The 15,709-nt window shown below is 41.9% G+C and overlaps 1 protein-coding gene across 7 annotated transcripts in view; it reads right to left on the bottom strand.

Moving 5' to 3' along the window:
* NFYC (nuclear transcription factor Y subunit gamma) overlaps positions 1-15,709 on the bottom strand; it is a 49,472-nt gene that overhangs the window by 1,191 nt on the left and 32,572 nt on the right. For all 7 annotated transcript variants that reach the window (XM_025212845.1, XM_006031237.3, XM_025212846.1 and 4 more), the window contains 5 exons: positions 14,879-14,974; positions 8,938-9,111; positions 6,626-6,784; positions 2,118-2,225; positions 962-1,021 (listed from right to left, as the gene is read on the bottom strand). In XM_025212845.1, the coding sequence (XP_025068630.1) occupies positions 962-1,021; positions 2,118-2,225; positions 6,626-6,784; positions 8,938-9,111; positions 14,879-14,974 (597 nt within the window). The remainder of the gene's footprint in view (positions 1-961; positions 1,022-2,117; positions 2,226-6,625; positions 6,785-8,937; positions 9,112-14,878; positions 14,975-15,709) is intronic.

The raw sequence follows: 15,709 nt of genomic DNA, 5'->3' as shown, positions 1-15,709 counted from the left end.
TGCTGATAACTGAACCTCTTTAAGTACTGGATAGATTGCTCAGGTAATTTCTAAAACATTCTCATTTTGCAGTCCATATTTCAAGGTAAATTATTGCTCAGTTATTTGGACTGAAAATCCTATTACATGCTCTAAGCAGACAGAACTCACTTTTGTTCTGGCACCGAATACTACTGTCACAGCTCATTTGAGTAACAGAGAGACATAAACCCTCCAACACATTTCAACATCTTTTCCCAGTTTATGGCCAAGTTTGATTTATTGAGTGGCTTCTGCTATCTGGTTTGCATCTCCTGTTTATGCATTCACTACCAGTTTGGTCAACATCCATTTAAAAAGCAAACTCCATTTTCTAAATGTTGACATTTAATGAGGCTAAATTTTCATATCACTTGCTCCCATCTTCAACAAACTGGATTCAAAAGTTTGGCAAATCTACCCCTTACAAAGTCCAAAGGACTTGCGGTAATTATTTAATCTATTTTAAATGCAGTATAAAACCAATACACTAAACTTCTCCCTAAACTCCCTTTACACAGACAGATTGTTCTCTCTAACAGTTCAGTATCAGAATGTCTTCCAATGACATATCGAGAGGCTACAAAGTTTTGTCCATATTGGTTTAAAAACTTTCTATCTGAATAAAAAAAAATCACATCCTATTTCCAGTAAAGTCTGGGATGATACAGATAGGGCAAGGTTAGGCAGCTGATTTGCCATATTTTTCACAAATCACCCGGTTAATATGGAGCCAACGCAGTGTGATAATGCACTGCAAGTCTCTGTTCCATTTCTTATGAATCCTTTTTCCTGATTATACTTTGGAAGTCTCCTTTAGCTGACTTTTCCACAGGCTTAGACCATCAGTGCCTGAGACTGAGAGATTTCTTAGCCCCTGGACTTTCTGGGGGCTTTGGCTAATTAACATGCAGTCAATCGCCGCGTGCTCTGCGATCCGTACCTGTCCATCTGTGAACTGGCTGAACTGCTGCTGTCCTTGCTGGACTTCTGTCTGTGTGATCTACAATAAAAAGACACCAATCATCACTAAGAGCATTTTATTAACTCCTTGTAGGGTTGACAACAGTATTTTGTCCTCCCTTTCACTGGAGTTTTGCCAGATGCTTTTAAATTAAGCCTTACAATGTGATAAAGCACCACAAGAGTTTATATAGCTTGCCCGGAGTCACGTATCAGCAAGTCAATGGCAGACCAAAGAGATCTAAGTCTCATCTCTCAAGTACTTATCTTTCTGTGCTGTTTCACTCTCCTGTACAAGTTCTAAGCAATATCAGTTTAAACAAAAGAAATGAAACCACACATAAAATAGCATAACACTGAATGCTAATTGAGAATAAAGGGCATGACAGGATTCAATAATTCAAAACAAAACATAAGCAACTCCACTTTTACTTTCATAAGCACTGCACAGACTTGCAGATCAGAGAGGGGAGAGGTAACAGTTCTTCCATTCTTTAAAGGTGGATAAAAATCATGTTTTAGTGACAGCTGTGTGACAAGAATATGAAACAGCCTGACACAGGCATTGATCGGAGCAGTGCTGTTCCCACTGAAAGCCTAGGATAGTGGTTTTCAAACTTCTTTGGCCACATACCCCTTTACCTGCAAAAATATTGCTGCTTGTACCCACAACATCTGATGGGTCTCGGCATCTTCATTCCTTAGGCAGAGTGCCAATACCGAAATCTCAAGCGGCAGCATCATTACTAAAATTGAGGCACAAACCCCCTAGCAAAGCTCTTCCTGCCCACGAGAATACGTGTACCCCTGTTTGAAAAACCACTGCTCCAGAGAAAGAAATGGAAGGACGAGGCAGTTGTAATACAGGAGATGGGTTATAGGTTAACACCTGATGCACACCCAATGTGGGCTAATAACCAAGTCAATGATGGGTTGCAAAAGAAAGAGATTATATCTACATCTCTAGCTCTATATATCGATATTAGTTTCATGTGAGGCACTGGGCCAGCTATCCATTTTACATGTGTGAAATGGATATACTTATGGTTTTTCAGACAAAGCCAAAATGGACATACCTACTGAAACGCAAATGAGTTTAAGAGTTAACATCAGGCCCTTAGTACAGGAGTACATACCTGCTGTGCATTAGTTGCAAGTGTCTGGATCTGTCCCTGGACCACCTGGGTGCCCGACACAGGCTGAGCTAAGCGGATGTACTGCAGCTGGCCAGCATTCAACTGAACCTAGGAACAAGTGGGAGTGGGGTAGGGAAGAAAAATTAAACAGACACTGTGTAACCTGAAACACACAAACTTGCCTTCTTGTTTCCACAACAGAAACCACGGTAATAGAACATATTTGGAGGGCTGAACTGATTAGCACTCTAAATGAATAGTTACATGGATCTTGTCAAAGAAAATAAGAGAAACTTCAAATTATTTTAATTAAACCTGAAATAGCCACTGTAGCATGCCTTTTCTACAAGGTAAAAGACCTCTGGAGGCAAGGGCATATACTTTTCATGTCAAGTATGATGACTGATCAAGTTAATTCTTTTGCATATAAATGACTCCTACAAAACAAGAAAACTGCTATCAGAGATGGTTGCAAATAATGATGCTATTATATTATTTTCATCTTTTTTGTATGTTTGATGACGTTTCATCTTCTTGAGAAGGAGGGAACAGCACGGACATGAATCAGGAATATTGCAAGGAAATGACATCCAAGTTTTTAACACAGAACATTCCCACAGGACTTTACTCCTGACCTAACTGAGGCTGGTATATGGTCTGCATCAATATTACTACTAAAAACATAACTTTTTCCACTGACTGACTTGTGAATATTTAAATTAATTCCCTTGTGGTTAATTTGCTATATACAAGTGCATTTTATATTTCCTTTGAAATAGGGTTAAGAAAATTTGGATTCACTAGGGAAGCTTGGAAGCTTTTGGAACAAGAATTATTGGTCTTGGAATCTATACAAACACTACAGCTTTCACCAGTTTTGTCTAGGAGCTCCAATATTGGCCTCTAAGTAATAACCTCCACAGCAGTTAAAGGCTCCACATGAGCATAAACATTTCACAGAATCAGAGAAAACGAAGGTTAGAAGGGAGCTCAGGAGGTCACATCTAGTCCAACCCCCTGCTCCAAGCAAGACCATCCCCAACTAGATCCCAGCCAAGGCTTTGCCCAGCTGGGTCTTAAAAACCTCCAAGGATGGAGATTTTGCAACCCCTCCGGGTAACCTGTTCCAGTGCTTTACTACCCTCCTCGTAAGAAAGTTCTTCCTAATATCTAACCTCAACTTCCCTTGCTGCAACTTGAGCCCATTGCTCCTTGTTCTGTCATCTGCCACTGCTGAGAACAGTCCAGCTCCATCCTCTTTGCAACCCCCCTGCATGGAGTTGAAGGCTGCTATTAAATCCCCCTCGGTCTAACTATTTTCATTGCCCTGTGCTGGTCTCTCTCCAATCTATCGACATCCTTTCTGTGTGGGGGGAAGAACTGGAAATAGTTCTCTAGATATTTCAGTAAAGATATTTAGATGTTAAACTACAGTACTAACATAATGGGTAAAACAGAAGTAGCATACTCATAATGTGCTTTTGAGTCTTCAAAAAAAAGGGACGAATGCTCTGAAATCCAGCAAACATGAACATCTCAAAATGTTAATGCTCAGTTATTGAGTTTTGAAAGCAAAACTACTCTGGCTTGTCCATCCACCTTCCCTCAAAGCCGAAGAAAAAAATGGAGCCATTTTGTGACACAGGGGATGACACCAAGCATAGAAAATAATAATGCAGATTTTTTTTTCTACCAGAAAGTTATAAATATGTGAAAACCGGAGCAAGCGGGTTCTGAGGAACATCTCAAACTTAACACAGAGAGTGCTACAAGTTTTATAGTATTCGTTTTTATGTATATGTTGCAAGAGACAGGATGTGACTTAACTGAGCCCTGGAGGAAATCAGTGTCGAAAATGAGCCATTAAAAGGAAGGCACCGAAATCAAATAGGGTGATCCAGAAAAGCAGGATAGCAAAAGTGGTATAACAACCATGCTGCAGATGGCATAACTGAAGGCCCTGTTTAAAAAAAATCTCATGATGAGGAGCTTCACTTCGTCTTTGGAAGATGGCAGAGACCTGCTCCTCAGCGCTTGAGACGGTGCACTCCAGTGATCCCAATAGGGTACAACAGCATACTATTGGGATGCTGGAGGATTATTGCATAATGGCCATTCTTGATTAACTAGCAGGGAATGAGTCTGGTGAGGGATGGCAGTCGATCTCTTCGTGGTGTTGAGGATGGACCTTAGAGGACAGTGTTCTATATTTGAAGGTATACAGAACACATCATTGGCAATGATAAAGAGGAGTATGAATCCTCTAGAGCAAAGTGTATGGTGCTCTGAGCACCAGAGACTTTACTAATGCCAGTTCTTTGGCACAAACGATGTCAGGTAAGCAACACAACTTCACTGGTTTGCTTATCTGCTCAGCTGGACATCAGGGGATACTGGCTTTTTACACAAGCAGAATGCTGGAGCTTATTTCCTGATGGTGTACTGAGATCCACGTGGATTATTGCAGAAGAGAATGCACTAGCCTTGTCTCTTACATTACCCTACAGAAAGTGATAGGCAGCACATTACTCAGTCTCAGTACGTGTGATCCTTCTAAATAGGAAAGAACCTATTACGTCCACCTCTTAGGAGAGTCAGTTCACTGCAGCACACGCAGGGGTCAAAGCCTGTAGGTTTCAAATCTACCGTGTAAACAGCCCTGAACATGAGTATCTACTGAGCAATATTCAGTCCAGATAAGATGCAGAACAGAGCGGTCAGATGTCAAAAGAATCAGAACAACACTGAATTTGTTTTAAGCTTGATGCTGCGATCCCAAAAACTAGCAGGTCGGGCACTTAGTAATTTGGCTTGCATCTATAGACAAGTGGAAGCAGCTGAAGGAGGGTCGAGTTGAGATGCCTTTTAGGCCCCTGCGAAAGGAAGAGTATGAAAAGCCAGAGGGAACACGTCCCTACAAACACTGCATCTCAGGTCTCTATCCTTTTGCGTACAAGGCAAGCTCCCACCAGAGATCCACATATATGGGGGATCAACAATAATTTTCAGTGAAACACTGCAAAAGCCATGTATTGCAGCGTCGCGCAGATTCCCTCATCTCTTGGCAGGATCTCACAAGTCCCTTCCCTGCAGGGAATTTTGCTCTTCACATGTCTCTACTGAATACCAAGTTTCAGCAATCAAACAGTTGTTTCAACTAAACTGGAGTCATATTAGTAAGCACAACTATAATAAAACAAGCTCACTAGCATAAAGGATCTCTTTCCCAAGCAATTTTAAGAACAAACCCTTTGGAGAGACATGCATATGGAAAGGAAACCAAGAGTGTGTGTAGAAGAAACACAGAGAACAGGGAACATTATGTGCATTTTATATGAGCATAATTCTAGGAAGGCTGTTTTTACTGAGTGCTCTAAACTCCTATAGATCACATGGCCTCTAATTGAGCAGAGCATGAATAACACTTCGTAAGTAAAAGATGCTCCTGGGGGGAGAGAGAGCAGAGAAGGGGGGTGCTACATTTGGCATGAAACATATTTCCTTTCTGCCCTACACTTTAAGCCAAGTAGTTGAGAACTGAAAGAAAGGGGAAAGAGCTGGGAACTCAACCTCAAAACACTCAAAATCTAAATTATTAATCTTTCTACAATGCTGCGTCAAGGCAGGGATGTTTACTAAAACAAAACTAGGCTGAAGCTTTGCTCATCCTGACAAGTGGGACTGATCCTTCTGTGGTCACAGTTCTCACCACAGCTGTACAAAAGCCTCAGTAAATGAAGCCAAAGGCAATTAGAAACGGTTCTCTTGGTCATCGAGTCTAACCCTGTATGTTGGTGTTCAAACACACAGAGCTGGAAGATTTTCTAGGAGCATGAAATTTTCCAGACAAGAACTTTGTTGTGATTAGAGCCTACAGAGAGGGAAAAAAAATGACATCCATTTGACCTATAGGCTTATTTAGGACAAATGCCAGAATTTTACTTCTGTTCTTAGTGTTTAGAGACCAAATGCTGAGGACTACAGCCAGGCCTATGGTAATATGAAAGCCTAATAATTAAAATAAAAGCATTTTCTGCTCCTTTAGAACTTTCCCTCTAGTAATCTGAAAACATTTTACAAGATGTGCTGTGAAAGTCAGGGTTAATTGTTGTGGCAGTGCCACAGACAGCACCTGTCTCATGGTCAGGTGCAGAATCAAGCAAACAGAGGTAAAATATGCCTTGGTGAGGACCCTGTTGGTAGTACAAACTTATGCGGCAAGTGCATAAATGCATATGTTGTAAAGATTTATTTACAGCTTCCTAAACATGCTTAATTATTTTCCCCCAGTAAAAAAAAGTCTGAATGAAGTTATATTTTTTTTCTCTGTGCCACATATCAGATTCATACACTTTTTCTCTAGTGGGAAGAGGGGCCAAAAAATACCACTCAATACATTTCCTCTCTCACCATCAGAGTACACAGATGCCTGGTCCTATAACAGTGCTGACAGAACAGAGTTTGACCCAGGACCTTAGACTGTTCTGTGTTCTCTGGTAGAGCCTTACCGGTATTTGCTGGATTTCTCCAGTGTTGGTGATGATCTGCTGCATGACTTGCATAGTCTGCCCAGTTCCACTCTGAGCCTGCTGCGTTTGTCCTTGGGGCTGTGCCTGGACAATCTGTACCTGCTGACCCTCGCCAACCTGCATGGTCACTGGGGTAGTCTGCAATCAAAGACAGGAAGGAACGCTGACCGCCTGGTCTGAGAGGAAGCAGAACCTCAGAGGTCTAAAGCCAGTAACAAGGGTTTATTTTATAAACCCCGGTGCTGATGCTTAAAATGTGGCCTACTTCCATGCTGTAAAAAGCTAGCAGAGAATATCTCCAGGATTCTAAATCTATTGCTGCCAAGAAACAGAAAGTGGTAATTTTAGATTTCAACAAAATCTACACAGTTTAATACTAAACCTTATCTGCAGATGTGAACATGCATTTTTGCTATTACTTAAGATCCCTCTCAGGTGCTTACCTGGCCCTCATTACTGTCGTACCTGGACACCTTACAGTCCAATGTATTATCCTCACAACACCCATGCCAGCAACGTGCTATTCTGCCCGTTTTACAGATGGGGGAAGTGAACCACAAGGAGGCTACGTGACTTGGCAAATACCACACAGGAAGCCTGGGGCACAGCAAGGACGTGAAGCCAGGTCTCTCAATTCCGGAGTTAGACACTGGAATAATCACTGGAATGTCTTTCCTCCAAAAAAGATGCTTGTACGGACAAAAAAAAGCTACACTGGTACCTAGAACACCAGAAACACAGCAACAAACTTTTACTAAACACAGAGAAACTAGGCTGGCTCCATGTTCTCTCTTCAACTGCCCACCCATGTCATACATACTATATTTTATTTTCAAAGTGTCAGCAGCTACTTTCCAGCTTTAGAATGTGTTTATAAACAGGGGTAAGAATAAAAGCCAGTAAAGCTGTGAGATATACATGATTGACAGTGCCCATTCAAGGACAAAAATGCATTACAGCTTCACTTCTGAATGCAAGTGGCAGAATCTGTCACACAGCTGCCCTCACTCGCTTTGGAATAAGGGATCAGCTTACTCCTGTGAAGCAACAGACCGACATGTGTTTTTGAAAATATGGGAACATCATTCTCCTATTAATGAGGCTCGTATAAATGCTTTAATTATCTCTGCTTCAGTGCAAAGCATGCGACTTACATTGTACACAGTCTGTCCATAGAGTTCCAGGTCTCCCAGACCATTTTACAATAAGCAGCTGAGATGAATACAGAACTATGACATTAAAAGCGGTTTATCCTTTGAATCTGGGAGGTGATGGACAGTGCTACGTTTTCTAGAGACTTTCAGCCACATCAAAAAAACCCCAGTTCTCTGCTGTTGTTGGGAGATGTTACTTGCTGGGAGTTCTGGTTAACTGGAGGCACCTCTCCCTTCACAAGTTACACAATACATAATTTATTTGGATAGCTAAATTTTTTAAGTGGCAGGATGATTTTGTAAAACCTCATGAAAACAAAACCAGTGCATGCAATCTATTTTTAAAATACATAAAGGATGTACCTGTTTCTTTAGCGACTCCCTAGAGGAGATATACTAGGCAGCCTATGGTTATCCTACAGTCCTTTTTTTATTAGGACAAAATTCTGCATTAACAAAGGGATGATTAAGTGACCAAACAGCTAATTCCCCACCACAACGGTGCATGAAAAATATAGAACTTGATTTTGGAAGAAATGAAAACGCTCTTTGTTGTAGCCTTGCTTGCTCTCATTCAGGAGTTGCACGATGACCTTAAATTGAGACATTACAATACAGTTTGCCCATAATATGGCAATAGCTTTCCTAGTGAATGGCTAGGAAGTAATTAGTTGCAGAGTGTGTCAGGTAAGAAATACAGCACCTGCCAAATACACATGCTATATTTTTTTCTACATACTGCAGATCCAGGCCATTCAACTTGGGAGTGGCTGGAGGCTTCCTGGGCTGCACACTGCATGCCCCTCTCCCCCCAACAACATCTCCAGATTCCTCCAACTCTCCCAGCCACAGGCTCCCTTAGACCCACAGGCTGCTCTGCCTGGCCTCCAGGGACAAGGGCAGGAAGCAGAAGCTGGAGGAGGTAAGGGGAGCCTGGAGGCTCTGGTAGCAGCAGCAGGACAGTAATGGCAGGAGTGGCACTCAGTCCCAAGCCTGAAGACCACAGGTTATCCCTTTGAGGACCGTACATGACCTATGGGCCACCAACTGGACAGCCTTGGTGTAGATCAAGGAAATCTAGGATTTAACTGGCTATGAAAAAATCACAAATCCCTCAAGCTGTGTTTGCTCACTGACCTGCCCCTGCTGAGGCTGAGCAATGATTATCTGTCCTGGTTGGATGGTAGTTGTAGATGTGGTGGTCTGTTGTCCTTGCTGTTGCCCTTGTACCTGTACTGCAGCAGGCTGCTGAGCAAGAGTGAAATAGTACTGGACAGGTTCGGCTGGAGTCACAGCCTGACGCACTTCTTCCTGCAGCACGAGAGGAAAAAGGTAAGGAGAAAAGAATATTAAACTACAAAAGTCTATCATCCTTATAAACATGCTCAGCGCAACAGAATCCTTAATGTTAGGTTCTCAATGGTTTAAGCCAGAGGAAAGTGAATTCAAAACCTGCCCCATAATGATAAATCAAAATGGAAATAATGGGTTTCCACAGACTTTTATTGAGCTACACAAAATCAAAGCATTTCAGACTTCTGAATGCAAAGTAATCACCCATTTCATTATGGGAAGCAAATGAGCAAACAATTACCACAGTTAAAAAGCATGCAACTGCAGTGCTTGTCAGTAAATTCCATCAAGGCCTGTTATCTCAGCACAGAACTAATTGCAATTGCACCAGGAAGAGACTTACAAAGACTGTCTCTCTGAAGCCTGCTCTTTAGCTTGTATGCAGAACAGTCTTAATCTAGCTCTTGCTGTTAAACCACTGGAAGTAAAAACCACAAACCTGATCTATATGCCAATGGATCTGGGAACAGAAGTTTTCCAGAACTGGAATGATTCTGACAAGCATTGCTATTGCACACTATCTGATTCCGGTGGGGGGGCATTGAAGAACCTCAACATTTATTATATCAAAGACCTAAAGATCCTGCTATAATTCTTTGTTACAGGTGCAGGAAATGCTGCAGCTTTTTCCTGTTCAGGTTTATCTAACCATGGCTTTGGGAACATTGAAACCATGCTGGTTAATGGTATTTCAGCTGACAAAGTGAAACGTTTGGCTATTACACTAGCCAGAGATGAACTTGCATTCAGGAAGCCACATTTCGGCTCCTAAGAAGCAGACTGTTCTTACACCTGGTAATGAATGCACTCCTCCAGATGTTCAGACCATGGCAGAAGGCGTAAACAACCCTCTCCCAGCCACCTTGAGTTCACAGCTGAGAGTGTAGGATGTTTACACATGCTACGGCATGGTAGATTCCAGATTACTAAAGCTTACTCAACTCCCCTGTATTAAACGCAGGCTCCCCATAAATCAGTATAAATTATAATTACTTATTTAGGATGCTAACATGAAACAATTTATATGCTCAAGAGAAACAAGATCAAGATATGGGTAGTTCAGATGGTGAGGGGTTTAGAAACGTGATACCTTTCCCTCCAAGCTGCCAGTTCAGTACATGCTCAAGCTGAAAGCAACTGAAAAAAATTCACCGGATGGCTTCTTAGTGGAGTAGGTAAAATGAGTGCAGTTCCCAGCAGACAGGTGCCTGCATCCCTGACACTAACTGGCACCTTTGTTGTCAGTTTGAACAGGGTTTAAAGACCGAATCGCCTCTAGAACCTGAGCTTCCCCTTCCCTCATATGAGCTGATTTCTTCAAAGGAAAGGTGAGACCATGCTGGCAAGGGATGATGTGGGGGAAAGCATGCAAAACTGCTGACTCGATACCCTTACAGCGTACGAAGGCAGCACTATCAAACCTGAATGTATTTATTTATACACAATGCAAAGCAGAGTCAGATCAGAGAAAAATCGAAGTGCAAGTGCACTCCACCCTCCCTAAACATTTATGCATATTTCTCCCTAAGAAAGCAAAAGAAACGTGTTAGCTGAGAAAGAAATAACTTCTGAGCTTGAATCTAGGAGTAAACAATACCACCCACCCTGTGGCAAGTACAGACCCAAACACCCAAGATTTATTTTTACACCCTTTCCTATGCGAGTGAATTCACTGGATTATTTTCACTCTGCTTCCTTGGGCTCTTTACAGCATAAACCCTCCATGCTATTCACAATGAAGTTAGAACGTATTCACTGCTGTTCTTGCTATTAGCAGAGTACACCGGTTAAAGTCACGTCTCTCTTCATCCAATCATGAAAAATCACGCAAAGGGAACAGTTGTAGCAGTTCTGGCACAGCAAGCTGCTCAGAGAGCCTGTTTCAAGGACTGCAGCACTCTGGATTCCTAATTAAGCTCTCGAACAAGAATTAAACCAACTCACCATCGTGCTAAAGCATGCAGTGCAGGTTAATGTTTCGCAGTGCTCCAGGCAGAAATGGCTTTAAAATATGAACCTGTTTAAACCAGGTTACATGGTATGATTTGAAGCCTTTTATATTCAGCCCATAGCTTGAGTTATCAGAGCAATATAACAGTGCATTTCTCCACCAACTCTTCCATGTAATCACCACTAACTTGTCAAATGATCTTAGCTGCAGTAGAGATAAAATAGAGATTGCAGCCTTAGCCAAAAATGCAAACTTTCATCCTTCAGGCAGCAACTTTGCAAAGTTGTTGAATAAGACTTGTGCTTTTCCACTAAAAATTCTTCCTCTACTTTATAAGTTATAATCACCCATCATAACTCTCCTGCTCCTGGAAAATGCATTTCTAGTTGATTCAGCATTGTTCACGGACATCTGCAGGTGTATCTGCAGCAGAGATTTTGCAAAGCCTATCTCAAAGCAAGCGCTGACGTGGTTCCACAGGTATTTGTGCTATGCAACCCAGAGGAGAAAGCTTTATTGTAGTGGATCACTGAGAAAGACTGACATGAACGTGTACAGTTACTGTTATTTGCTGTAACATACTACCAAAGTATTTTATATTTTGGATTAGATAAATAAATACTATTCTTACTGCATTCTTTTCATAAGAAATGTTAAACATGCAAGGCAACAACCCAATGTCCTTTAGGAATGGGGCTGGAGTATTATTACGTTTAAGGTGTTTTGCCTGTCCTACCTGAACAGAACTACAGAGTATTGTATAAAATCGAAGCCTGGGAGCATCAAACAGGAATACATCTGGGAGAGAGACCGACTTCCTCTCTGGGGCAATGACTGATTGTTCTCACTTACAGCCTAGTTATGCCTTTATGCTTAACTGGTTTTCCCAATTGTGTCAGGTCTCCTGAGATGCAGGCCCCCTCTCCACAAGTTAGTATTCTTAATTACTTCCATATTGCTGCTGTCTAGGGTGCTCCACTAAGAATCTGTTCCACTATTTTGGTAAATAATAGGTTATCTTTGGAGAAACTGTATTCTGTTTACTGATGTGGGGATAAGCGAGCAAGTCTTAGGGAAAGGAAGGAATGCACGTAATGCTTTCATATACGACATTCATCATGCGAGCTAGTATATTTAGACCACATAATTCCCAACAAATATGTACTGTAATAATTGGACTTTGCTGATTTTTATCTGCGTGTTTTTTCCCCCCATGAAGAATGCCTTCCAGTAAGTGGTACTCTATTACTACTCCATGTAGCATTTGGGAGTGAAGTGGGTGTTATAGACTTTCTTGTTCACTAGAAAGCCACAGGTTTCCAGAAATGACAGGGTATGTGATTGGGCCTATAGCAAGAAGTCATCAAAAAAAAAGGATAAATGTGTATTTTCTTCTTTTGAAGGGCCACTACCAACACCATGAAGACTTTGATAAAAGACGGTGCAAAACCAAAGATTAATATCAGTACTGAAAGTGCTGTTTTCTGCATCTGAAACAAAGATATTTTTTGTGTGTGAGCCAAATTTGAATTTGAAGGGAAACTTCACCGAGCTCAATGCACAACTGAACAATTCCTATGCAATATGGCTGCAGGGATTTATCCTTAAGCAAGCAGACTTTTCCAGAGGTGCTAGGGTAGTTGCTAGTGCAATAAATTCTAAATGCTACCTTGCGCTTTCCACAATTCAGAGGCAAACTCAAACCTTCACAAGTATCACAAAAGTGGTCCCAGCAGCAAGTAAAGCATTTGTTATAGTACCTACAGAGTGCTGGACCCAAATTACCCAGAGAGGAAGAGATCGCTTCAGCTTTGCACACTTTAAAGAAGTCAAGAGTTCAGGAACTTCCGATTCCAGGAGTTACTGAACAAAGTCTCGTCTTGCAACTCTAGATAAGTTCTAGAAGGCTATAAGCTACTGGATGTTAACCCACCTTTAATTAAGTCTACCATGCAGCTAGCAGTGAAAGAGGTACAGCAGTCTGACCACAGAAATGAGATGAACAGCTATCTAACTGAACAGGTTATTTTAAACAGCAGGGGAAATTATAAACCTTGTAGATAACATGTGATGAACTGGCCTAGCAGAAAGCTAGATCTGTTACTCTGTTCCTTCAGAGGTAATGAAACTAGGCTTTACCCTGAACCTGGTCCATTTTTTGGCACGGTCTCAAGAAAGGCAGAGAAACAAGGACTCTTAAAGCACAAACCTGTTAAAAGTTTCAAAGCACACCTGGTACTCGGATGACTGTGGCAGCCTGCCGCTGTAAACATCCGACTGAAAGCTCCTTCTAGCACCTTACAGCTTCCAGTCAAGGATGTTTACAGTAGCATCGACTGCCCAGGAAGATGCAGGTTGTGGTACTTGTATGGGAAGCAATGTTTCCTTCTTATCCACCAGACAAAATGCAAGAGGTGGATGGGTTTCTAGACATTCTTGCATTTGTAATGTTAACAACATTTTTTATATATCATCTTTATTAACAATCTTGTCCCTCAGCCACGATGACAAAGTCGGTTTCATACAAATTTCCAATTTAAAAAGAATTGTTACTGCAAAATGCCAATAGCTTAAATTTTCTATAATCTAACTCAGTGAGCGCTGACCTTTCTGGCAGGCATGCCACAAATTAGCCCTGCACCCTCCCTGGGTGCCAATCCAATCTCCTTCCTCTGCCTGATCCACTGCTTTGCTTTATGCCCTATTTGCTGTTGTGTTTGATCTGCCTTGTGCCACACACAGAGGCTGCCTGGGCTACTTGTGGCATACATGCTACAGGTTGGCCACCCCTGATCTAACTCGTGCTGCCAGTTGGACATTTGGATGAGGAAATGCCAAAAGAAAAAAAATTGTTATTTTATTTATATATATACACACACACACACACACACACACACACACACACACTAATATATTACACACACACACATATATATCACACACACACACACACACACACACACACACTAATATATTACACACACACACTAATATATTACACACACACACATATAAAAAGTATTGTTTGGGTCAAAATCTATATGTGTGGCTCCAACACACTAGTTTTCATCATTAAATTAAAAAGCTTAACATGGGGACTGGTATTGTTACCCACATTTTACAACATGGAGAAATGGAAACACAGAGGCAATGAAATGATTGGTCTGAAATTTCTCAGCAGGCAGAGAATACAGCTGGGAATAGAAGTCTGGTATCCCAAATTCCTGCCCAGTGCTCTTGCCACCTATGTGAGCAGTCATTATGGCCCTTTAAAACAGAGCAATTACAAATACTGAAGAAGAAATGTTTCATGAAACAGATTCATGAGCTTCAGCGGTGGAAAAAAACGATGGACTTTGAACACACATATTTTTTCTTCTCTATGCAAGCAAATACTGGGTGCAACCATATGCAGCCACACGCTTGTTACTTACATGTCTGTAAGCGCCGTAATGACAATCACATGTTCTGTTTTATGCAATTTTTGTTGGAGCTTTCAGTACTTAACACACACACGCTATAACTCCGGTTTCTAACTTGGGCTCAATTATGCGTCTCAGAGGCAAATGGCAACAGCAGTCACCACCAGTATTTACCACACTGACAATAGAAAACACAAAAGATCCAAGAAGCTGAAATACATTAAATGCTGCAAGCCAGCAGATAAATGTATTTTACTTACATTTGAAGCTCACCTCATAAAGGCAGAAACTCCCGCAGTGAAAATTCACCCATATACATAAAAGAATAGCAGTAACAGTGTTCTTTTCTCACCTGGCGTTTTGGAGGCTTCAGTTCATCTCTTGGAACAATATCAATGAGAAAGTCGAATTGATCGAATTTGGTAATTGCCATGGCTATGTCATTCCTCTGCAACAAAACACAAATGGAAATAATTGTAGCTGCCAGAGTCGATAACCCTGATTTTCCTGAATGACTCTGGTGCACACATGCAGGGCGTTGCTCCCTTTGCAGCATCTGTGGGTTGAGCGCACTAAAAACACAAGCAGGACCTTCCTGCATTCCTTCATTTCATTTAAATCATTTGTGATTAAAAAAATATTCCCTGTGCCTATCTTCCTATCCCTCTAATTTCCTTCAACTCCTCCACTTCCTCTGTCATGCCAGGGGCCTACTTCCCATTTTCCCTCCCCATGACAGGTCTTGATGTGCCCACCTTCCTTCCAACCCAGCCCTAGAATTCTCTCTTTCTCTGCCAGGGCATGTGTGCTGTTACTGCCTTCTCCCTTACCTGTACCCTCTCTGTTTGCTCTGCTCATTCCAGGGGATTTGTGCCCCCTCCTTCCTTCCTCTGCCATATTTACTTGAATCCAAGATGAGGTCACCCCCCAATGGCGGAGGGAAAACCACTCATCTTAGATTCAAGTACAGGATGGGGGCAAGCAGTGCCCATGGCTCCAGGTAGGCCCGGGCCAGAGCTGCCACCTGCCCCAGACCATGGGAAGCTTGCGCAGCATGGTAAGGGGCCTATGATGGGAGAGGGTGCACTGAACCACAGCAACTCCCTTGCCATTCTGTACTCCCCCTTACTTCACGCATGCTGAACAGTGATACAGGGATATTGTTATTTTGGAAGATATCCGT

This window comes from Alligator sinensis, unplaced genomic scaffold (genome assembly GCF_000455745.1).
Source record: "Alligator sinensis unplaced genomic scaffold, ASM45574v1 scaffold994_1, whole genome shotgun sequence".
Classification (NCBI taxonomy): domain Eukaryota; kingdom Metazoa; phylum Chordata; order Crocodylia; family Alligatoridae; genus Alligator; species Alligator sinensis.
This window is presented reverse-complemented; position numbering and strand designations above follow the sequence as displayed.